The 24427-nt window shown below is 39.7% G+C and overlaps 1 protein-coding gene across 1 annotated transcript in view; it reads left to right on the forward strand.

The window, feature by feature from the left end:
* Window positions 1–20375, forward strand: part of LOC123946497 (protein MCM10 homolog) — a 37359-nt gene extending 16984 nt beyond the window's left edge. The window contains 9 exon segments of the mRNA XM_046011861.1: window positions 1594–1822; window positions 3115–3256; window positions 3885–4009; window positions 6836–6943; window positions 9136–9214; window positions 9217–9280; window positions 19412–19454; window positions 19541–19640; window positions 20353–20375. Of these exon segments, the coding sequence (XP_045867817.1) occupies window positions 1594–1822; window positions 3115–3256; window positions 3885–4009; window positions 6836–6943; window positions 9136–9214; window positions 9217–9280; window positions 19412–19454; window positions 19541–19624 (874 nt within the window). The 3' untranslated portion in view covers window positions 19625–19640; window positions 20353–20375.
* The last annotated feature ends 4052 nt before the right edge of the window (window positions 20376–24427 follow it).

Below are 24427 nucleotides of genomic sequence, written 5' to 3' on the forward strand. Positions count from 1 at the left end.
TACTTTAATATTGAATATTTAGATCTCAGGGATCCTCAGAATGTCTTAATGGGTTTCCAAAATGTGGCTTTAGATTTTGGGTTGGCTACCATTTTAACTTTGAAAGTTCAAAAGTAATTTTAACTTAGCCTGAGAAGATAGCCTTTCGAGTTCTGTATTTCTGACTATCGAAATTGAGACCAGGTGGGACAGGTTACAGTAATTAACACCTCAGGGAAGAAGAGAAAGAAGGAACCCTCGAAGAGGGTTTTGGGAAAGGGGAAAGCGTGTGCTGACCTGTTTCCTCTCATTTCTTAGTTCTACCACAATTCCTTTGTAAATTACAAGCTAAGCCAGTCATTAGCAGTTGTTCAGATAGATGGTAAAAATGAGGCACTGAAAGTGAAGAGTCATTTTAGAAGCAGAAACAAGTGGAAAACAGTGCAGAAGATAGATGAATCAAAGATTCTTGCACTTAAGTTACCAGAATAGTGTAACAGAATAAGAGTAACAGTTTACAGACATGCCACGTGCATGAAGACGTGTACCGCACAAAGACAGTGTCTCACTCAGGCCTTAGCGTAATCTGTGAGGGGCTGTTATCCTTGTTTTATGAGTCATGTAACTGAGCACCAGAGAACTGGTTGGTGATGGAGTCAGGTTTGGACTCTCATCTGTTCTGCCCGCATTAAAACAGTTATCCCAAATCTGGGCCACTGAAAGATGGATGGGTCAATAAACAGGAAAGTCAACTTTAAGTCACCAGGAAACTCTTTGGGAAAATCCAGAGCATAGATCTGGCCTCGGGCAGGTGAGTTTGAGGTGCTGATGGAATATCTCTGGAGGTGTTCTTCATGTGGCTACAGATGATGTAAATAGATAATACATGGAATTGTGGCCTTGTGTCAAATACGGGTCACCTGCTCATTTGAAGGTTTTACAGTTGGAAGTTTTTCAGAATTTTGCTAGCCAAATGAAACATCTCTTTGGGCAGGGTCTCACAGGGAGGTTACAGGGGTGGGCATGTGGTAGTGAAAACAATCCTGGCCTGGGATTACCCAGTGCTAGACCTCAGCCTGTCACTTACGAGCAGTAGGGTCTTGGGCCTTAATTTCTTCATTTATTAAATGAGAGTTCTGGACTGCATAGTTTGTGGCAACTATTGTTTCTCAATAGCCTTTAAGACTATTTACCAAATTAATCACCATGCAAATTACAGGTTCTTTCTGTGAAGGACTTTCAAATGTATCCTATGTGTTGTCTCTTCCCAGTAAACTGAAATACCGAGAAATTCCATGAGTTCCTGAGGGTCCCAACTAAGCAGGGAGCTAGGAATACAGCCCACATCTCACCTTCAGGGCTGTGTTCTATAGAGAGGCACCCACTAGAAAACCTGTTAGCAAAAGTAGTAATCAGTTCTAAACTGGTGAAATGAGAACTTATCAATGAATAATCTGTTAACCAGAGTTAGTAAAGCCAGCATGTTCTCAGTGTGTGCTAATCTGAATTCTTGACCAAGGAGCGGCAGCTACTTTACTAATGACTACTTATCAGCTGGTGGCCTAGCCTACAGTGTCCCAGTCTGCATATCTGTGGCTGTGTATTTCTTTAAAGATTTCTCCAAAGCTCAAGCGGGGTCAAGAGCCCAGCTGTGCCACCCTCTTCTCAACAGGCCCCTTCTCAGTCTTTGCAAATGGGGGCTGCGTTGCCCATCCTGGAAGGAACACCAACAACACAAATGCCCAAATTTGGGCGAGGCATCTCAGAAGGAAATGATGTTCTCTTTTTTGATGAGTCACCACCACCAAGACCATACCTGAGTGCTTCAGCAGAAGCCAAAAAGGTAAGTGGCATCTATTTTCAACATTTGAATTTGCATTCTGTAGGACATAGCTGGAGTTACAAACTTTTTGTATCTATGATCAGAAAAGACAGACAGTAACAGCTATTTCTTGACCATGATAATTAGAGTCAAAGGAATTTCAAGTGATAATGGTATCAACATTGATTTAATCCAAGCATGTTATCTGTTCTCAACACTGTTCCTTGTGAGGCTGAGGGAAATGGCCTTAACGCTGGCCAGCCCAAAGGAAATAAATTCTGGGACTTGTTAAGGCAAGATCGTAAAATGGTTGTTTAAAGAATCCTTCTTTAAAAGAAATCTTACAAAATAAAATCTTGGGGTATCTAGGTGGCTCAGTCATTAAATGTTTATCTTTGGCTCAGGTCCTGATCTCAGGGTCCTGGGATCCAGCCCCACATTGGGCTCCATGCTTGGTGGAAAGCCTGCTTCTCTCTCTCCCACTCCCCCTATTTGTGTTCCCTCTCTTGCTGTGTCTCCCTCTGTCAAATCTTTTAAAATTTACACAGGAGCTAAATTACTCTGATTGACATGGAAGCTGGGAGTGCTCAGAACCCCCCTCTCCTCTTCCTCAGCCACTCTGAGCCCTAATTAGAGCCTGTCTTCTCTTTGTTCTGGTTAGCCACTACACCATGTGAAGGGCAAAGGCTTGTCATAAGCCAAAGCTGCACCTGCAGTAATGATAGTGATAACAAGTGCACATGTGATCTCAGGGTAATGAGTTCAAACCCCATGTCGGGTATAGAGATTACTGAACAAATAAACTGTAAAACAGAACAATTGCACATGTACCCGTGATAGAGACACACATGTTGTTTGTATAGGTTTGTGCTTTGCATTCATTCTCTCATTTCATCTGCACAACCTAGTAAACACTATCATCGCCGTTTTATAAATGTAGAACCTGAGGCTGAAAAATTAAGTAATTTGTGTAAGGTTACAAACTAATAAGTGGCAGAGCTAGGACCCTATGCTCATTCTGTTTAATTGTAAAACAAACTTCAACAGTGTTTATGTGATTCCTCTGTGTCCTGAAACCCACAGTATAACTGATGTTTAACTTAATATTTAAATAAACTGAAATTTTATTAGCTTATAAAACTGTCTCCATGCTTTAAAATTTTAATAACTGGGTTAATAATGTTAGGCCAAAAGAAGATATATTTTGCTTATTTGTATTTGAAAGCAGAATTCACTGGATGAATAACTAGAAAAGGGACATAGGGTGACAGATACCTGTCTCGTCATTAAGATTTTTCTCTTTTTTTTTGTAGTTAGCTGCTATAACCAAATTAAGGGCAAAAGGCCAGATTCTTACAAAAACAGACCCAAACAGCATTTAAAAGAAGCAAAAGGACCCCCAGGATGTCCTGGAAGTAAAGGAACGTGTAGAAAAGAACACCTTTTCTCCTCAAGGTACTGGGGATTTCAGAGTTAGTAGTGGGAAAGGCCGCCATCTGTGAGGAGGTGTTCCAAACCATAATCACCATCCCTGATACCGGAAGTCATTGTTTTACTTAAAGTGGACTCTCTGTGCGATACCTGAGTAGAATCTCTACAAACTGGAATGGACCATTTTCTATAAGCACATTGAAAGGAAATTATGCATAATCTAAAAACTTGAGAAAAAGATTACTCATGGATCTTTACACAGATATATTAGTGTAAAGATTTACTTTGAAAGAAGTGGAATTTCTTTGTTTGCAAATTATCATTTTTACTTTGAAAACTCAGAAGCTGGCAGTAATACTTTACCATCAATTTATTTAAAAAGTTTTTCAATGTTACCTATCAGCATAATCCACTCCTATTTTAAGGTGAAAGAGATTCTGATCCAGTGGTCAAATCTGCCATCCCCCATATTCTAGACCCTACTTCTCAGTTCACTCCTGAAGAGTTTTCCTCTGTGGTACCTAGTGGGGTAAATGACGTTTGAGGGGCCTGACTGGCAGAGATGGAGAGAACTAGAGGAAACTGAGTTCATGAGGCTGCTGGCTTTCTGAAATTCCACTGTGACAGCTACTGTGTTTCCTTTCTGCTCTAGCTGAAGATGAATTAGAGCCTGCCAGGAAAAAAAGGAGAGAACAACTTGCCTACATGGAATCTGAGGAATTTCAGAAAATTCTAAAAGCAAAATCGAAGCACACAGAGATACTTAAAGAGGGAAGAGCTCAAAAGGTCAGAAATGATAGAGATACCTTCCAGACGGGAGGCACTTTGTTGTTAGACTAAGAATCAATTTCTCTAGTTCCATCCACGTCGTCACAAATGGCAAGATTTCATTTCTTTTGATGGCTGCATAGCAACGACGTGGATGGAACTAGAGGGTATCATGCTTAGTGAAATAAGTCAATCAGAGAAAGACAACTATCATATGATCTCCCTGATATGAGGACGTGGAGATGCAACATGGGGGGTTAGGGGGATAGGAGAAGAACAAATGAAACAAGATGGGATCGTGAGGGAGACAAACCATAAATGACTCTTTTCTCACAAAACAAAGTGGGGGTTGCTGGGGGGAGGTGGGGTTGGGAGAGGGGAAGGGGATTATGGACATTGGGGATGGTATGTGCTACGGTGAGTGCTGTGAAGTGTATAAACCTGGTGATTCACAGACCTGTACCCCTGGGGATAAAAATACTTTATATGTTTATTAAAAAAAAAAAAAAAAGAAAGGATGAATACCCAACTTTTGTAGCAACGTGGATGGGACTGGAAGTGATTATGCTGAGTGAAATAAGTCAAGCAGAGAGAGTCAAGTATCATGCGGTTTCACTTATTTGTGGAGCATAACAAATGACATGGAGGACATTGGGAGATGGAGAGGAGAAGGAAGTTGAGGGCAATTGGAAGGGGAGGCGAACCATAAGAGACTATGGACTCTGAAAAACAATCTGAGGGTTTTGAAGGGGCGGGGGTGGGAGGTTGGGGAAACCAGGTGGTGGGTAATAGGGAGGGCACATATTGCATGGAGCACTGGGTGTTGTGCAAAAACAATGAATACTGTTACGCTGAAAAAAATAAATTAATTAATTAAAAAAAAAAAGAATCAATTTCTTTGACCTCAACCAAGATGTACTTATATGTCTGAGTTAACTTTGAAGAACAGGAACATTTCTGATAGAATTTAACTTTGCCCCTCTCCTTGAATTGAAGAATATCATTTATCATTATTTTAATGGACCTCAATGTTATAAAAAATATTGCCTCATAATTATGGTTTTGCATTGATGTTTAAGCAGTTCACCACTATAGCTCTTCTTTTCTGTCCTGCTATATGGGGAGGGATTTTTTCCCCCATTCATGTATTTTTATATTGTGATTTCAAATACTGTAAGTCAGTTACCAACCCATTGGGGGTAGTTGCTCCCAAAGCTGTCTATTTCGGATTGTTCCCTTATTACCCTGAAATAAGATTCTTGGGTAATATAAATTAATCTTCGACAAAACAGGAAAAAATATACAATGGAAAAAAGACAGTCTCTTCAATAAATGGTGCTGGGAAAACTGGACAGTGATATGTAGAAGAATGAAACTCGACCATTCTCTTACACCGTACACAAAGATAAACTCAAAATGGATAAAAGACCTCAACGTGAGACAGGAATCTATCAGAATCCTAGAGGAGAACATAGGCAGTAACCTCTTCGATATCAGCCACAGCAACTTCTTTCAAGATATGTCTCCCAAGGCCAAGGAAACAAAAGCAAAAATGAACTTTTGCTACTTCATCAAGATCAAAAGCTTCTGCACAGCAAAGGAAATAGTCAACAAAACAAAAAGGCAACCCACGGAATGGGAGAAGATATTTGCAAATGACAGTACAGACAAAAGGTTGATATCCAGGATCTATAAAGAACTTCTCAAACTCAACACACACAAAACAGATAATCATATCAAAAAATGGGCAGAAGATATGAACAGACAATTCTCCAACGAAGACATACAGATGGCTATCAGACACATGAAAAAATGTTCATCATCACTAGCCATCAGGGAGATTCAAATTAAAACCACATTGAGATACCACCTGACACCAGTTAGAATGGCCAAAATTAGCAAGACAGGAAACAACGTGTGTTGGAGAGGATGTAGAGAAAGGGGAACCCTCTTACACTCTTGGTGGGAATGCAAGTTGGTGCAGCCACTTTGGAGAACAGTGTGGAGATTCCTGAAGAAATTAAGAATAGAGTTTCCCTATGACCCTGCAGTTGCACTGCTGGGTATTTACCCCAAAGATACAGATGGAGTGAAAAGAACGGCCATCTGTACCCCAATGTTTATAGCAGCAATGGCCATGGTCGCCAAACTGTGGAAAGAACCAAGATGCCCTTCAACGGATGAATGGATTAGGAAGATGTGGTACATATACACAATGGAGTATTATGCCTCCATCAGAAAGGATGAATACCCAACTTTCGTAGCAACATGGACGGGACTGGAAGAGATTATGCTGAGCTAAATAAGTCAAGCAGAGAGAGTCAAGTATCATATGGTCTCACTTATTTGTGGAGCATAACAAAGAACATGGAGGATATGGGGAGATGGAGAGGAGAGGGAGTTGAGGGAAACTGGAAGGGGAGATGAACGATGCGAGACTAAGGACTCTGAAAAACAACCAGAGTGTTTTGAAGGGGCGGGGGGATGGGAGGTTGAGGAACCAGGTGGTGGGTAATAGGGAGGGCAAGTACTGCATGGAGCACTGGGTGTGGTGCAAAAACAGTGAACACTGTTATGCTGTAAATAAACAAAAATAAATAAATAAATAAAATTTAGAAAAAAAAATCGCCAGATGCTTTCATACTTGTTTTTGGAAAAATAAGAGCTTATGTTTACTAATGATCATCTTTTGGTTTGCAGTTCTTGATCTCTTATGAGGTGTCCTTATAACAGCATGTCTCTTTGGTGGTTTTTATTATGGTTATTGAATTGGTGCCTGAATACATTTTGGATTTGGTGCAAGGTCTTTTGTATGCCTTGTTGTTGCAGGCTGAGGCTGAGCTGCAGGAACGCTATTTTGAGCCATTGGTGAAAAAAGAACAAATGGAAGAAAAGATGAGAAGCATCAGAGAGGTGAAATGTCGAGTAGTGACACGCAAGACAGTGAGTGGAGATGTTTCTAACCCTGGGCCCTTTTTGGAGCTGTTGTGACCTCTAGTGACTCAGCGGGACACGGAGATATATGGGATATGGGGCCATGTCTTGTGGTTGCGGTCCTGCACAGGTCATTTATTTAGGCTGGAAAGCAAGCTGCTCATGACAGCCAAGGACCTGGCTGCCTGCCCACTTGGCCTCCAAGCTGTGGTGGCAGAATGTTGGTGGTGAGATTCTCCTCTGATTTGACCACGGCTCCTGGTTCTGCAGGCGAGCCTTGTCCATTGGACCCAAGTTCTTCTGACCTATGCTTCTCAAGTTTCTGGCACACCCTCAGTCCACAGCTCACAGTCCTGGGACATCAGTTGAATGATTTCCTTGGGCATCACCTGTTAGGACCAATTACTCTTAACCCTTTCTACTCAGGGCTTAACCTGCTAAATTGAATCTCAAGGCAAAAGATAAATTGCATTATTTTCTATGTTTGCAGAATTTTTACACTAAGTCTATTAGAAGATGATATACCATCCATCCTTCAACACTGATAAAATAGGATGAAAAATATTTCTTGCAGAACTGTATCCTTCCATTACCACTCATTTTATCCTGCCTGACTCATCCTCCTCATATGCACATGTGAGAGAGAGGAGGAACAGGCTTAGCTTACCAAGTACCATTTTCTCAGTCTTTATTCCTTTTCAAACCTCAACATTCTCCTTTACATTTAGGGGATGGCCCCGAACCAGCTGTCACCAAAAGGTAGGGATTCCCTGAGAAAATTCAGAATAAGTAAACGTTTCTCCTGAGATAACAGCTTGTACTCTGACAAAACAGCAAACCTAAGGACATAGCTGGTGTGTTAGTTTCCCATTGCTGCTCAGACAAATAACTACCACCTTGATAGTTTAAACACAACTTTATTATCTTGCACTGCAATAGGCCAGAAGTCTCTGTGGGTCTCACAAGGCTAAAATACAGGTCTGGCAGGACTGTGTTCCTTCTGGAGGCCCTAGGGTAGAATCCATTTCCTTGCCTTTCCCTGCTTCTCAATCCCACACATATTCTTTGGTTTGCAGCTCCCTCCTCCATCTTCAGAGCCAGCCATGGCAGGCTGAGCCTTCCTCTCACATCCTCTGGTCTCCTCCCTGTGCATTCCACTTCTGCTTTTAAGGGCCCTTATGATTCCATTGGGCCCACCCAATCCAGGATCATTTCCCAAGTTTAAGATCAACCAACAACTCCGGTCCCCCTTTGCCATGTAGCCTCACATGCTCATAGGTTCTAGGGAGCAGGGTGTGTATCTCGTGGGGGTGCGGGGGGCTGTTTTGCCTACCACAGCTGGCATACCACTCTGCTCTGTACTTTCTGAGGCTGCCAGAACCAAAAGTTACTTACCTAGACTCTCATTACCAGAAACCACAGTGCTCTGTCCCAGCAGCTCTTTCAGTGTTCACCCATCATTTCTTTCTTTCCTTTCTTCCTCCCTCCCTCCCTATCTCTCTCTTCCTCTTTCTTTCTTTTCTTTTTTTCTATCATACGATTCCATTTATGCAAAATTCAAGACAGTCAAATGAATCTCTGCTGCTAGAAAGGAGGGTAGTGATCACCCTTGGGGTGCGGGGGGAGCAGTGCCTGGAAGGGGGTACAGAGAGGACTTCAGGAGTGCTAGGGAGATTTGTTTCTTAGACTGGATGCTGCTTATTGTTTCCTATACTCTTCAGTCCTTTTGAGGATCAAAATTACAAGTGAATTATTACTATCTCTGCTTGGTTCTGCTGCTTATGAAATAGGAGTAGTAATAAGCTTACATCCTATTCTGAGGCTTTTTAAGAGGAAATAAAAGGGCTACTGAAGAGGCCCCAGTGTCCATGTCCTATCACCAAGCGACAGCAGTAAATTTAGGACAGACCTGATGAAGCTATTGAAAGGTTTCTGGTGCTTTTGTTTTGATGTTACAGAAAGTTATTGTGTACTTCATGCCTGACCCAAAATTGTGGCAAACATAAGAAAAAGTGGCACCAGTGTGCGAGACTGAAGAAATCACTGCAGCTAGTAGATAAGATGGTTGCTCTGCTCACAGCTGCCTGAGCGGTGGCGAGAAAACAGAAGTCCTCATGGAACAGATTGCCCTCTTAGCAACTAGCCAGAGGGCAATCTGTCAAGGCTCTTGACAGATGTGTCCTCCTGTTGATTTTATGCAGTGTGCCTACACCCACTTCAAGCCTTTGGAGACCTGCGTCAGTGAGCAGCATGACTACCACTGGCATGATGGCCTGAAGAGGTTTTCAAGTGTCCCTGTGGAAACAGAAGCATCTCCCTGGATAGACTCCCCAAAAAGGACTGCAGGTAGGAGATCTCGCCTGGCATTCTTAAACCCTCTTTTCAGTTCCTACATTATGCCTTTCTCCTAGAACACTGGACAATCTGTTTTAAGGTCAGCCCTTATTTCCATGCCTCTTACAGCTTCAGGCCATCCCTAAAAGCACATGGAGGTAAGGGATCCTGAACTCTTCAATGCTTTACCCCCAATACTTAGACTCCCCAAAAAGGACTGCAGGTAGGAGATCTCGCCTGGCATTCTTAAACCCTCTTTTCAGTTCCTACATTATGCCTTTCTCCTAGAACACTGGACAATCTGTTTTAAGGTCAGCCCTTATTTCCATGCCTCTTACAGCTTCAGGCCATCCCTAAAAGCACATGGAGGTAAGGGATCCTGAACTCTTCAATGCTTTACCCCCAATACTTAGTATAGTGCCTAGCCCATAGGGGGGTCCTCACAAATGTTTGTTGAATGAAAGACAGAAATCATTTCTCTGAAGGTCCTGGAATTGCTGGGACAAGAAGTAGGGAACCAGAACCAGGGTAGAACCTTAGAGTGATGAGCCAACTTCTGTGGCCATTTCTGCCCTGGGAGGTTTGGCGGACTCTAGGCCAGGGAGCTGAGAGTCTGGGTCTTGTCCTGGTGGAGGGCCACCTCCCACAGTGGTTGATGCTCCCTTTAGGATATTTATTTCTTTCAGGTTTTCTAGTTGTTCTCAGAGCACTAGTCTAGGGACTAAGTTGTATGGCACTCAGGAGTAGAATTAAGATCACATTACATGAATAAAACAATTTTGTGGGGCCTAATGTCTTTTATATATGAAATCATCCCTTTTTAAGATCCTGAAGTATCTTCCCATTTATTCATCCCATCCTCTATGGCTTTTATAAATTTTTTAAATTATCTCCACAGAAATGTTGAGTGTTCTTAATTCTTAGATGTGTCATCACTTGTGTTGATACTGTGAATGGCAACTTGCTCTCTAGTGTATTTTTTAGTTGCTTACTGTTGGTGTAGAGAAATATTATTAATTTGTTATATGGTGATCTTGCCTCTGACAAGCTTATCGACTCTTATGCCAGCAATTTGTTGATTTCTCTACATAACTGATCATTCACAAATAAAGACAATTTACCTGTTTTGTTCCCATCCTTACACCCTCTATTTTTTGTCTTTCCTGATAGGGTTGGTCAGACCCCCAATACTATTTCCATTTCATGATCCTTATCTTAAAGTGAATGTATCCTTCACAAATTTCTTCTCCAAGTATAACATTTACCAACTTAAGGAAAATCCTTTTTATTTCCAGTTTACTATGATTGTGGGTAGATAACTTCTCTTCATTTGTATGATCTTATCCTTTAGCATATCAATGTGTTAGTAAGTTGACGAACTTCTTTCTTTATTTTGAATATTAACCCCTTGTCTGATAGATGCCTGGCAAAATTTTCTCCTGTTCTGTAGGTTGTTTTTTCACTTTGTTACTTGTTAATTTTGATGTGCAGAAGCTTTTGAGTTTGATGGAATCCTATCTGTCGATTTTTGCTTTTTTTGCCTGAGGTTTTGCCATAAACTGTAAGTCAGTTACCAACCCATTGGGGGTAGTTGCTCCCAAAGCCATGTGTTGAAAAATCAGGGCTAAGACCAATTGTGTTCAATTGTGTTCCAAAAATCCAGGGCTAAGACCAATATCGATGAGCTTTTTCCCTACATTTCCTTCGAGGAGTTTTATGGTTCCAGGTCTTCCATGTAAGTGTTTCATCCATTTTAAGTTAATTTTTGTAAGGGATGTGAGTTAATAGTCCAATTTCCTTGTTCTGTGTGTATTTCTCCAGTTTTCTCAGCACTGTTTGTTGAAGAGACTGTCCTTCCTGTCCTTCCCCATTGGGTACTCTATTTTTTTTTTTTTTTTTAACTGAGAGAGAGAGATCAGAAGCAGACAGGAAGAGAGGGGGAAGCAGGCTCCCTGCTGAGCAGAGCCCAACACAGGGGTCCATCCTAGGACCCTGAGATCATGACCTGAGCCAAAGGCAGAGGCTTAACCCACTGAGCTACCCAGGCGCCCCTACCCATTGGGTATTCTTGACTCCCTTGCAGAACATTAGTTGAAATATTAGTTGACCATATATACTGGGCTTTAAATCTGGGCCTTCTAGTCTGTTCCTACTGGTCAGTATATCTGTTTTTGTGCCATTATCATCCTGTTTTTATTACTGGGGCTTTGTAGTATAGTTTGAAATCTAGAAGCATGATGCCTCCAGCTTTGTTTTTTTTTTTTTTTTTTTTTTTCCTGACATTGCTTTGGCTTTTCAGGGTCTACTCTGGGTCCATACAAATTTTAGAGTAGTTTCTTCTTTTTTTTTTTTTTTAAAGAATGCTTTTGGTATTTTGATGGGGATTGCACTGAATATCTGCAGATTGCTTTGGGTAGTTTGGCCATTAAAACAATATTAATGTTTTTTTTACATCCATGGAATGGGGTGTCTTTCCGTTCATAGGTGTCTTCAGTTTCTTTTAGAAAAGTCTCATAGATTTCCATTCACTTCCTTGGTTAAATTTATTACTAAATGTTTTATTGTTTTTGAGTGTATCCTGAGTGTAAAGGAACATAATTGATCATTGAGATGATCATGTGATATTTTGTATCTTTCATTTTATTGATGTGATGTATTAAATTTGTTGATTTGTGTATGTTGAATCATCCTTGTATCCCAGGTATAAATCCCACTTGGTCATGGTGTATAATCCTTTTAATCTTGAATTTGATTCACTAATGTTTTGTTGAGAATTTTTGCATTTATATTCATCAAAGATAGTTTGTCTACTTTCTTATTTATTTTTTTTTTGGTGGTATCTTTCTCTGTTTTGTTTTGTTTTGTTTTAAAGATTTTATTTATTTATTTGACAGAGATCACAAGTAGGCCAAGAGGCAGGCAGAGAGAGAGAAGGAAGCAGGCTTCCCACTGAGCGGAGAGCCGGATGTGGCGCTCCATCCCAGGACCCTGGGATCATGACCTGAGCTGAAGGCAGAGGCTTTAACCCACTGAGCTACCCAGGAGCCCCTGCTTCTCTGGCTTTGGAATCAAAGTGATGCTGGTTTGTTCATTATCGGTCTGTTCAAATTTTTTATTTCTTTTTGATTCTGTCTTAGGTTGTAGGTTTCTAGAAATTTATCCATTTCTTCTAGGTTATGTAATTTGTTGGCGTATAATCTTTCATAGTCATCTTTGGTGATTCTGTGTATTTCTGTAGTATCAGTTGTAATGTCTCCTCTTTGATTTCTAATTTTGAATCTTCTCTTTTTCTTTTTCTTTTTTTTTTTTTAGATTTTATTTATTTATTTGACAGAGAGAGATCACAAGTAGATAGAGAGGCAGGCAGAGAGAGAGAGAGAGGAGGAAGCAGGCTCTCTGCTGAGCAGAGAGCCCGATACAGGACTCGATCCCAGGACCCCGAGATCACGACCTGAGCCGAAGGCAGCGGCTTAACCCACTGAGCCACCCAGGCGCCCCGAATCTTCTCTTTTTCTTAGTCTAGCGAAAGATCCGTCAATTTTGTTTATCTTTTCAAAGAATCAGTTCTTAGGCTCGCTTTCTTTCCTGCTTTTCTGGTCTCTTTTTCTGATCTTTATTATTTCCTTCCTTCTGCCACTAAATATGGGCTTACTTCTGTTTTTTCTAGTTCCTTGAGTATAAAATTAGATTATTTGAGAGGTATCTAATTTATTAACAGATATTCCATCCCTTCACTTTAAACTTTGTATGTTGTTAGAGCTGAGACGTGCCCCTTTAGGCAGCATATGGTTGGTTTGTTTTCTGTCCATCCAGCTACTCTGTGCCTTTTGACTGATGGATTAAATCCATTTAAATTTAGGGTGGTTATTGGTGGGTAAGGATATACTACTGCTATTTTATCTTTTGTCTTCTGGTTGTTTGGTCTCCCCATTGTTTCTTTTTCCTTGTTTCTGCCTACTGTATAAGTTGGTGGTTTTCCATGGTGATTTATTCAGTCTCCCCACCTTTTTTATTTTGTGTCTCTTCTCTAGAACACACATGCCTGTGGTGACCATGAATGAGGTTCGCATAAAACATCTTTTTGGTAAAATAATCTTTTCTCTGGTGTCAGCAATTTATCTTCACCTATAAAGGATTCTTCTTTTTTCTCTTCCCCTTTTATATTTTTTGACACAAATTATTTTCTTTATGCTGCGATGTCATCACCAAGTAGTAGCCATACTTCAATTCCCTTTTTCTTGAATCTTTATACTGTAATTAAGAGTTTAATATGCTATTCTTGATAAGGGTTACCAGTTTTCTAATTCTGACTATCACCTTAATCGGAGTTTTGTGTATTTCTTTTTGTTTCAGCTCTAAGAGCTTTTAGCATTTCTTATTATAAGGCAGATCTAGTAGTGGTGATGTCCTCAGCTTTTGTTTGTCTAGGAAAGTCTTTATTTCTCCTTCCCATCTAAAGGATAACTTTGCAGAATAGAGTATTGTTGGCTGGCAGTTTTTAATCTTTGAATATTTTTCATATGTCATTCTACTGTCTCCTAGTCTGTAGAGTTTCTGCTGAGAAATCTGATAGCCCGATTCTTTGTAGGTTTCTATCTTTTTTCCCCCCAGTTGCCTTTCAGATTTTTTCTTTATCATTGACTTTTGACAGCTTTGATATAATTGTTTCTTGGAGAGGTCTTCTTGCATTGAGTTAAGAAGGTATTCTACTAGCTTCCTAGATTTGTGTATCCAGTTCCTTCACTAGGTTTGGGAAGTTCTCAGCTATTCTTTAAATAAACTCCCCTTTCTTGTCCTCTCTTCCCCTTCTGGAATACTCATCATTCTTACATCTGCTTTTCCACTGGGATCTGTTTCGATGTGGCATCTCAGAGGACTTCTTTTCTTTTTTCTTGGGTACCTGGGTGGCTCAGTGGGTTAAAGCCTCTGCCTTTGGCTCAGGTCATGATCTCAGGGTCCTGGGATCAGTTCTGCATTGGGCTCTCTGTTCAGCAGGGAGCCTGTTTCCTTCTCTCTCTCTCTCTCTCTGCCTGCCTCTCTGTCTACTTGTGATCTCTCTCTCTCTCTGTCAAATAAAAAATAAAATCTTTGACATCTTCATTATCTCACCTCTTCCACCTGAATCACTGTTAGTTTCCTGACTTCTAATTCACTAATTCTCTCTTCCATCTGATTTGCTGTATTTCCAACGTATTCTTTTGCAGTCTTCATCTTACTTAGTGAGTTGTTCTGCTCCAGAATTTGTTTGGCTCTTTTTTAGAATTTCTTCTGTGAAGTCCTTCTGTTCATTAATCCTGAGGCCACTGAGTTGCCTTTCTAAGTTTTCTTATAGCTCACTGAATTTCTACATAAAAGCTGTTTTAAATTCTTTATTGGTTAGATCGCACTATTCTTTGGGCTCCTTTGCTGGAAAATTGTCAGGTTGTTTTTGTTTTAATTTTCAGTACTGTATTACCATGGTTTTTCGTGGTGCTTCTTGAAGAGTATCTCTGTGACTGCATTTGTAGTAATGAACACCTATCTTGGGCTAAGTTTCGTTCACTCTGATTCTGACAGTTCAACCTATAATTAGGAGCATTTTTCTTATTTTCTAGAAGGTGGCACTATAGCACATGTTTTTAGTTTCTCTAGGCTGTGAGCACTTAAAAAAAAAATGAGGAGGGGCAGTGGCCAACTCAGGGGAGGTGTATACTTAGCATTTGGGTATTTGGGTGAGCCCAGAAGTCCATGGGCCAAAGGCCCGGACAGGAAGGAGGAGACACTTTCCTGCGGTCCCTCCAGCTGTAGAAGCTGCAGAATGGGTGGCTAACGACACCTTCACCCTCCACCTCCTGCCAAAAGGGTGTTGCTGACCTGCCATTTCCATGACAGCTCTCCTCCTTTGCTGCCCTCCCTGCTCCCATCCACCCTTGGTGACCTGGATGCTGTGCACAGGTGCTTTTTTTTGTGGGGGGTGGGGGGGTGGTGAGGGGGAGGTTATAGATGTCTACTTCCTTATAAACCATAGGGGGAGAGAGGAAAGGAACGGCTCACCTTGTGATAGTGACATGACTCCCAGAAGTTTCCTTTCATTCTTTGGGTAAACCCTACTTGATTTTTTTAGTTTATTTTATTTTTTATTTTAAGATTTATTTATTTATTTATTTGACAGAGATCACAAGTAGGCAGAGAGGCAGGCAGAGACAGAGGGGGAAGCAGGCTCCCCACTGAGCAGAGAGCCCAATGCGGGGCTCCATCCCAGGACCCTGAGATCATAACCTGAGCTGAAGGCAGAGGCTTAACCCACTGAGCCAGCCAGGTGCCCCCTTGATTTTTAGTCTGACATCCCCATTATCCATTCCATCTCCCCACCAGCCTCCCCTCTGACAGCCACCAGTTCTCTGTATTTAAGAGTCTGGTTTTATTTTGTTGTTGTTGTTTGTCTCTTTTATTCTTTGTTCATTTGTTTTGTTTCTTAAGTTCCATATATGGTATTTGCCTTTCTCCAAATGATGTATTTCACTTGCTGTTACACCCTTGAGAGCCATTCATGTTGTTGCAAATGGCACAGTCTTCTTCCTTTTTTTATGACTGAGTAATATTCTGTTGTGTGTGTGTATGAGTGGGTAGGTGTGTGCTTCCATAATTTGGTTATTGTAAATAATGGTGCAGTAAACAGGGGTGCATATATCTTTTCAAATTAGTGATTTCATTTTATTTGGGTAATCCCAGTAGCAGGAATACCAGGTCATAAGGTAGTTCTAATTTTTATTTTTTGAGGAAACTCCATGCTGTTTTTTTAGTTTACTTTATTGTAGGAACATGATGTACGATACATATACATAGTTGGGTTAATTGACTTTTATCAGTAAGGCTTTGGTCAGCAATAGGCTATTAGTAATGAAGTTGTGGGGGAGTCAAAAGTTACGTGAGGATTTTTAACTGCATGGGGGTGGTACCCCTATGCCCATCTTGTTCAAGGGTCCACTGTATATTTGTAAGTGAATTAGACCTATTTTGTTTTTTTGTTTTTATATAGGCTTTACCTGGTTTTAGTTATTTCTTGTCTTTTTGATTTTAGCCATTCTGAGATGTTTGAGGTGATATCTCCTTGTGGTTTTGACTTGCATTTCCCTGATGATCAGTGAGGTTGAACATCTTTTCATGTGTCTGTTGGCCATCTGTGTGTCATTAGAAAAATATCTATTCATGTTTTATTCATGTTTCTATTCAATGTTTTCTGTCCATTTTAATCAGATTATTAGTGGTTTTGGTATTGTGTCGAGGATTTTTTATTTAAGTAAACAGATATACTTAATTAGCTAGTATTTTATATAGGATTTTTATATCTACAGTTAACCCTTCAACTGCACACTCCACTTATATGCAGATATTTTTCAATAAATACGGCACAGTATCTAAATGTATTTTCTCTTTCTCATGATTTTCCTAATAGTATTTTGGGTTTTTTTAGTTTACTTTATTGTAGGAATACGATACACAGTCCATATACAAAGTTGGGTTAATTGACTATTATCAGTAAGGCTTTGGCCAGCAATAGGCTATTAGTAATTAAGTTGTGGGGGAGTCAAAAGTTACGTGAGGATTTTTAACTGCATGGGGGTGGTACCCCTATCCCCATCTTGTTCAAGGGTCCACTGTATATTTGTAAGTGAATTAGACCTATTTTGTTTTTTTTGTTTTTACCTGGTTTTAGAACAAAGATTATATGAGACTCATAAAATGAACTGAGCAGCTTCTGGAAATAATTTATATTAAATAGTGATTAATTATTTCTTAAGGTTTTAATAAATCTCAACTGTAAAGTTATTTAGGCTTAGGCCCAGACCCAGGTTTTAGGGCCCGAGGTGGCTTGATAACCATTTCAGTTTCATGCTTCTCCAATTTCAGATTTTTTTTTTCCTTTTAATCATTTCATTTAGGTTTTTAAATGTATTGGTGTATGGTTGCTCCTAATAAACTTTCATTGTTTTTAATCTGTCTCTTGTTATTTTTTATTAATAGGCATTTACTGTATTTTGTGCTATTATTTTTCTTCTCTTTTTTAAGATCAACCTTGACAGAAGTCCCTTTATTCTCTTTTTCTTTTCAGAAAACCATCTTTTAACTTTCTTAATATTTATTGGTTTTTTTCTGTTTACTGATTTCTGTCCTTATCTTTCTGCCCTTGTTTTTTTTTGGGGGGGGGGGGTTGCTCTGTATCCTTTTGCCAACATCAGTTAATTGCTTACACTCAGATTACTCATTTTTAACTTTTCTTGTCCCCTCATCAATGTGTTTAAAGCTACATGTTTCCCTCTAAGCACTCATGCTTTAGTGTCTTCCACAACGTTTGGCCTGTAGTTAAAAGTATTTCTTGGGGTGTCTGGCTGGCTCAGTTGGAGGAACATGCAACCTTGGGGTTTAAATTCAGGCCCCACATTAGGTGTAGAGATTACTTAAATAAATAAATCTTTCAAAAAAAAAAGGATTTCTTAATGCCTTTGATGATTTCCTGTTTGACCCAAGGGTTAGTAATGTTGCTTAAATTTCAAATATATGGGATTGATTTTTATTCTTTTTTAAAATAATTTCTGACTTTATTGGCTTATCCTTAAAGGACAGAAGTTATATGATAATAAGTCTTTGGAATTTGAGGCACTTTCAAGATCACCTTCAGTCTTCCCAAGAATGTCTCACCAGGATAGTCTCACCACCTATTTGCTTGCTTGTTTGTTTTTTGGGTTTTCTTTACTAACTAGAACCCCTATTTCACTCTAAGTATCTCCAGACTTGATTGGGGTTAGGGAGGGGACCCAGACCCCATGCTAGTTCATTACCTTGTTGGGAGTTGGTTTGTGAAATTGCTACGATCTTGATTATAATTGTTGAAAGTATCTATCTGTATATTGATACTTGACTTCTCCAAAATATTTTAACAGCAAGAGCTTATGTAAAACATTTGAGTATCAGAAAAATTCCATTAATAAGCAGGAAGTACAACTCACAAATTGAAGAGCAAGATGCTTTTCCATCCTCCAGGTGGCGCTGTGATTTTTGTAACAACTGCTTTTCTAGACTTTTTCTTGTCAATTCTTGACCCAGAGCAGAACGGGGCAAACTTTTTCTGTCAAAACCCAGATAGTAAACATATTTTGCTTCGTGAACTAGGCGGTCTGTTTCATAACTACTCAGCTTTGGTGTTATAGCTCAAAAGCAGTCATAGGTAATACAGAAACAAGTGGACATGCTGTGTTTAAATGAAACGTTCTTTACAAAAGCAGGTAGCAGGCTGGATTGGGCTCAGGGGTAGTAATTTGTCGACCCCTGACAGAATATCTGTTATATGTAATTTCATCATTAATCTACCAGTAGTCTAGAAAATTTCTCTCAATTGATATTGAGCTAGTCTCTAGACAGGGAAGGTGGTGGAGGGGCTTAGGACCAAGGCCACTAGTATGCAGACAGACTCTCAGGGCTGGAGTAGTCTAGACTTTTAGGGAGAAGGATGAGGCAGGTAGGGCAATCCCCTGTGCCCTAGAGCCTCTCAAATCTAAGAGTGCCGGCAGCCATATTTCAGTGAGTTAACAGTTTCTTTTGTTTGTTTCAGCAGAGGGAACATCATGGAAAATAAACTTTCTCTGTAGTAGCCACATCTCTGCTCAGGGTCAGACTCACATAACATGTTAAAAAACGAGAATAAGAGTCTTTAGGCCCTTTGAACAATAAGAAGTAAACATCTTTAGGTTTGAAAAGAGAAGGATTGGGCAGATCAGGAGGAAGAATAGTTCTTTTTTATCACAAGCTTTTCGTTCCAGAAAAGGGGAAGGGAGAAGTCTTTGTATATGGCATCAGAGGGCTAGCTTCCTCTTCTGAGTCTTTTCCCGACGCCCAGCAAGGGAAACCAAGCTTGTGTGCATCACCTGCTGTGTGCATACCCTGTATACTATCACTGGGTGTTCCATCTCTGAAGTATCTAGCTTCTGACAGATTTGAAGACCACTGGAGTGTGTATTTTCAGTAGCATTAGAGCATAGCCTGTAATATGAGCATTACCTTGATCATCTTCTGTTTGAATGGAGAATATTCTTCCTGTAAGTGCAGTGAACCCGGCTGACTATGTGTCCCAGCTCACTACTGAGTAAATCCCCTTTACTGTTTCAGTAACTGTGGCCTCTTCAAATGGGAACGAGACAGAATGCTAAAGGTATGTCGTTTGCAAGGTGACCAATTTTAGTAATCCATGCAAAGTATGATGACCCATTTCTCACTAAACTATTTTCATTTTTCTAGGAAAAAACAGGACCAAAGATAGGAGGAGAAACCCTGTTACCACGAGGAGAAGAACATGCCAAATTTCTGAATAGCCTTAAATAGCCCTGACTTCAAACAGGTACTGATGGCCTACGTGGCTTCTTATGGTTCTGGAAAAGGAAGAGTGTTGGCTCTGTTTGTTCCTGATTGACACAGTCCAAACAAATACTTGTTAAGCTTACACGTTTTGCCGACTTATTTTCTGTTGTATTGGTTTGATATCAAATTTAACATTGACCTTTAGGTGGTAGATCAGAATACCATCATCTTCCATGTTCTTGCTAGTGATGGCTGCGTTCGTGTAGATTTTTTTGCTCAGAAACTGGAAGGTAAACTGAGAGCTGTGTTTCTATATATTTTGGGTATAGAGTGTGCAGTGTTGCTTCTTATTCAGAGTAAAATTCTGGTATTTATATGGGCACACAGAGACCAAAGAATGCCTCTTCTGCAGTTCAGTTTTCTTACCTAGAAAATGAGGAAGCTTGGAGTAAATGATCTTGAAGTGTATCTTTCAGCACTCAAATTCTTCAGATAATATGACTTTTCCCATATAAATAATTACACTCATGAACCTTGACATAATCTCGATATTTTGACATCAAGCTAGGTTCCTTCTTTCATTTCTATTTTTACCTCTCTTTTGTTTTGCAAATTAATTCACTGACTCACATGACATTTAATTCATATCTATATGGTTCTCTCTGCCCTTATAATATTGTGGAGCTCTTTAATAGAAACACTAAAATCTCATCATTTTTTTTAAAGATTTTATTTATTTTTTTGACAGACAGAGATCACAAGTAGGCAGAGAGAGAGGAGGAAGCACGCTCCCCGCTGAGCAGAGAGCCCGATGCGGGGCTTGATCCCAGGACCCTGAGATCATGACCTGAGCCAAAGGCAGAGGATTTAACCCACTGAGCCACCCAGGTGCCCCTAAAATCTCATCATTTTAAAGTATGACTTTATTTAAATACGGCTTAAAGAGATTTCAAAACCTGTAACTAAAATGAATGCAGAATTTAAGCTGTGAACAATGATTGAAAAACAGAAACATCTCAGAACTCAGGGAGTTTGAGATTTACAGATATAATTTATCATACACATCAAGAGTTAGAGGTCAAACCATGTGCAAATTAGCACCCCAAAAATGCTGTTTAGGAGATTCCTCTGCCAGGCAACCTGATTTTCCAAAGTGAATGGTGATATCATCCTAAGATTGAGTAAATTGGTAGGATTATTATTACATTGGGATTTAAACTCTAGCTAGAAATAGATCAGGTTTCAGCCAAGATGGTATTATGGTAGACACAATGCTTACAGGAGCTGGTTGTGGGAGATACTTGATTTAGATTTTCAGGAGCCAGAAAAAAACATGTACATGCCTTAAATTTCATCAAACTCTGTCTACTCAGTGTGAGTAGAAGGTGCTGTGTCTGACGCTTGTGTTACTCCTAAGGTTATATTGCAAAATATAACTTATAGTTTTAGGAGGATTTCCCTTCCCAAGAGGTGTTTGTTTTAACTAATGAAGAAAAGAATAAAGTGTTTATTAATTCTTAATAAGAACCAAAGGCACTCAAAATGGTGATATTTTTAATGGCTCATTTAGAGTAGATTTGTTTATCCCATAAGCTTAAAATAGAGCCATGGATTTGAAGGTCACAGCTGAGCGGCTGCCAAGGACCTGAACTCCAGGCTGCTCCTTGAGCAATCCCCTTCTCATGAAAGAAGCGTATTCCTTTTGAACCAAGGGTACCGTCGGAGTCCTTGTTCATATATAAGTCCCTTGTGTGTCATATATAAGAATTGTAAGGTACTGTAATAATTTAAAAATCATTGAATTACTTCTCAGTTACTCTAGATCTTGGGGGCTTTCACAGGAGGTCTTTATTTGCTTTTGTAGGTCAGCAATGGGAAGGGGTGGGTGGGCCAGATGGGGATGTCCTTGTTTGCATTGAAATTATGATTTGTCAGTGAAATCAGTCTTTTAATCCTATTATCTTCATCAGTGTATTAAATGCTTTTATATAAATCCAAAATGTTTATTTAGTTTTTCCTCACCTGTCATTGGCAATGTATTGTATAATCATATTGTCATAGGCCATCCAAACAGAGTAAGTATGCAGTGACCTAACTTAGCAAACAGAAACTTTGTATTTTGTGGGGAAGAAGTTGATTTGGATGTTCTGATTGTCACAGCAGATTATGTTTGTGCTGTGCTTTTTCCTTTTTTTTCTTTTTTTTTTTATGGAGAGCACAAAATCTGGGGCGAGTTTGCAGGGGGAGAGGGGGAGAATCTAAAGCAGACTCTCCACTGAGCTCGGAGCCTGATACAGGGTTCAATCTCATGACCCTGAGGCTGTGACCTGAGCCAAAGTCAGGAGTCAGTCGCTTAAACCACTCTGACCATCCATTTGCCCCTGCCTTTTTTTATTTAGAGGAAACAGGTGGCTTATCTTTTTTTAATCAGCTTTCTCTTGAGTTTTGTTTAAATATATTTTCTCTTCCAAACAACAGAAGGAAGACTGAAGTAATTTAGATAACAGTGATGTAGAGTAGCAAATAAGAAGCTTTTGAGTGATCAGTGTGGAATGTTCCTCAGAGGCAACTTAGAAAGTTTAAAAATTTTAAAGTTTTCAACTTCTAAAAACGTTGCAAGTTGACCGTTCCATAGCCATAGAGATTTCATGAACTGGGTCGTATAAAAGTTGATGACGTATGGGAAGCTTGATTGTTTATTGCAGATTAAATGTGTCTGAGAACATGGATTTTTAAGTCCAGAGGCTAAATCTGTTTGCCTAAGTATGTCATTCATAGCAGCCCACTAGAACTCCACTTGACAAGTAAAATAGACATCTCTGATCCCATGACTAGAGATTTGGAAACAATACAGCTCTCAAGGATGGATGGCTTAAAAAATGAAATTCCATATTCACCAATATTGAAGAAAGAAACAGGGATATAGCTACGGAAAATAATAGAGAGGCACAAAATGGAAGAAATCAGTTAACTTAATAGCAGTTTGTGGAAAAGCTGTGAAATTTTTGGAAATTAAAAGAAGCCAAGAGGCACCTGGGTGTCTTAGTTGATTGAGACACCAGCTCTTGATTTCAGCTTAGGTCATGATCTCAGGGTCCTGGGATTGAGCGCTACATCAGGTTCCATGCTCTGCTGGGTGTCTGTTTGAGGCTTCTTTCTCTTCCTCTCCCCCTCACCCTTCCCCCCTCAAATAAATAAATATATCTTTAATAAAAAAGCTAAGAGTATAACCACAATGTCAAACCATGTAGAGCAAAGTGGGAACATGGCCTGCTGTGTCCTGCACGGGTCAGACCATATTGACTTACTTTGGTTTTTTTTGTTTGTTTTTATGGTTTTTTTTTTTTTAGATTTTATTTATTTGACACAGAGAGAGAACACAAGCAGGCAGAGAGGCAGGCAGAAAGAGAGGAGGAAGCAGGCTCCACACAGAGCAGAGAACCTTATGCGGGGCTCGATCCCAGGACCCCAAGACCATGACCTGAGGCAAAGGCAGAGGCTTAACCCACTGAGCCACCCAAGTGCCCCTTGACTTACCGTTTGTAGAAAAGCCATATGACAGTAATCAAGATGGTAAAAATTCAAAACCATTTCAGAAAAGGACAGAGCTAATAATATATGTACAGTTTATTTTTGTTATTCACAGTAATTACATTTTGTAAAGCCATCACTAATGGAATTAGCAGATACTGAGTCACTGTAACTAGCAGGGAATATAAGGGTAGGTTTCAAAGAGCCTCTTATCAGATTTTGGTCAACAATCCATACATAACCTTATTTTACATCTGTTTCTGTTTAGACACCATATTTAATATATAGTTGATATATTAACATGGAACTCAAAGCGAACAGTACTATACATCATGACTGAACGAAGCTTATCTAGCACACATATCCTCTCTAGATGGCACACACAGCCTTCTTGTAATAAAGAACACTAGACAGCACTTCAAGCATTATGCTTGGGCCATTTTAAATAGCATGATCATCCACAAAAAGCACAAAGTCTGAAAAACATGAACAAAAAGGACATTTGCTTACAATATGAGGGCTGAAACAAACAAGAATATCACTTTGTTTGACCCTGTCTGGGAGTGTGTGCATTGGGCAACTCATATTTTTCATTGCTCTTCACATCCATAAATGACCAAAAAGACACCCCAAATATTGATTATTGTTTTGGAGTTACTAATAAATTTTAGCCATTATGGGAATCCATAAATAATGAGCAACCATTTAATTTTTTGAAAAACAGGACCAGATAGACAGTGTCCCCATTTTGCAGATTAGGAAATTGATTAAGGGATCTGAAAACGTAAGTTGAAATTCAGATGAGAACAAAGGCTGTGGTAATGACGCTTGAGCAAAGACTTCTCTGTTGCTATTTTTCTTCCCAGTTTTAGTATACCTGATGCCAAAGTAAGCAAATCTTGATCTCTTTCTTAATCAACTTTATTAAGGCCTAAATTTCACACAGTAAAAGGCACACATTTTAACTGTATGATACTATAAAATGTCGATGAACCTAGACACCACACAAGCAAGATGTAGGACATTTCCATCCCGTCAGTGGCTTGTGTGATTTTCCCTGTCCTCCCCCACCCATCACGGATCCGTGTTCTGTCCCCATAATTTCCTCCATTCTTGTGAGTCTCACTTAAATAGAATCATGCAGAACACACTCTTGTATCTGGCTTTTTTCATTCAGCATATTTCAAAATACATATGTGTTGTGGCATATATCAGTAGTCCATTGTTTTTTTCATTGTTGAGTATTTTAGTGGCTGGATATGCCCCACACTTTATTTATTCACCTGTTGATGGACA

This window comes from Meles meles, chromosome 7 (genome assembly GCF_922984935.1).
Source record: "Meles meles chromosome 7, mMelMel3.1 paternal haplotype, whole genome shotgun sequence".
Classification (NCBI taxonomy): domain Eukaryota; kingdom Metazoa; phylum Chordata; class Mammalia; order Carnivora; family Mustelidae; genus Meles; species Meles meles.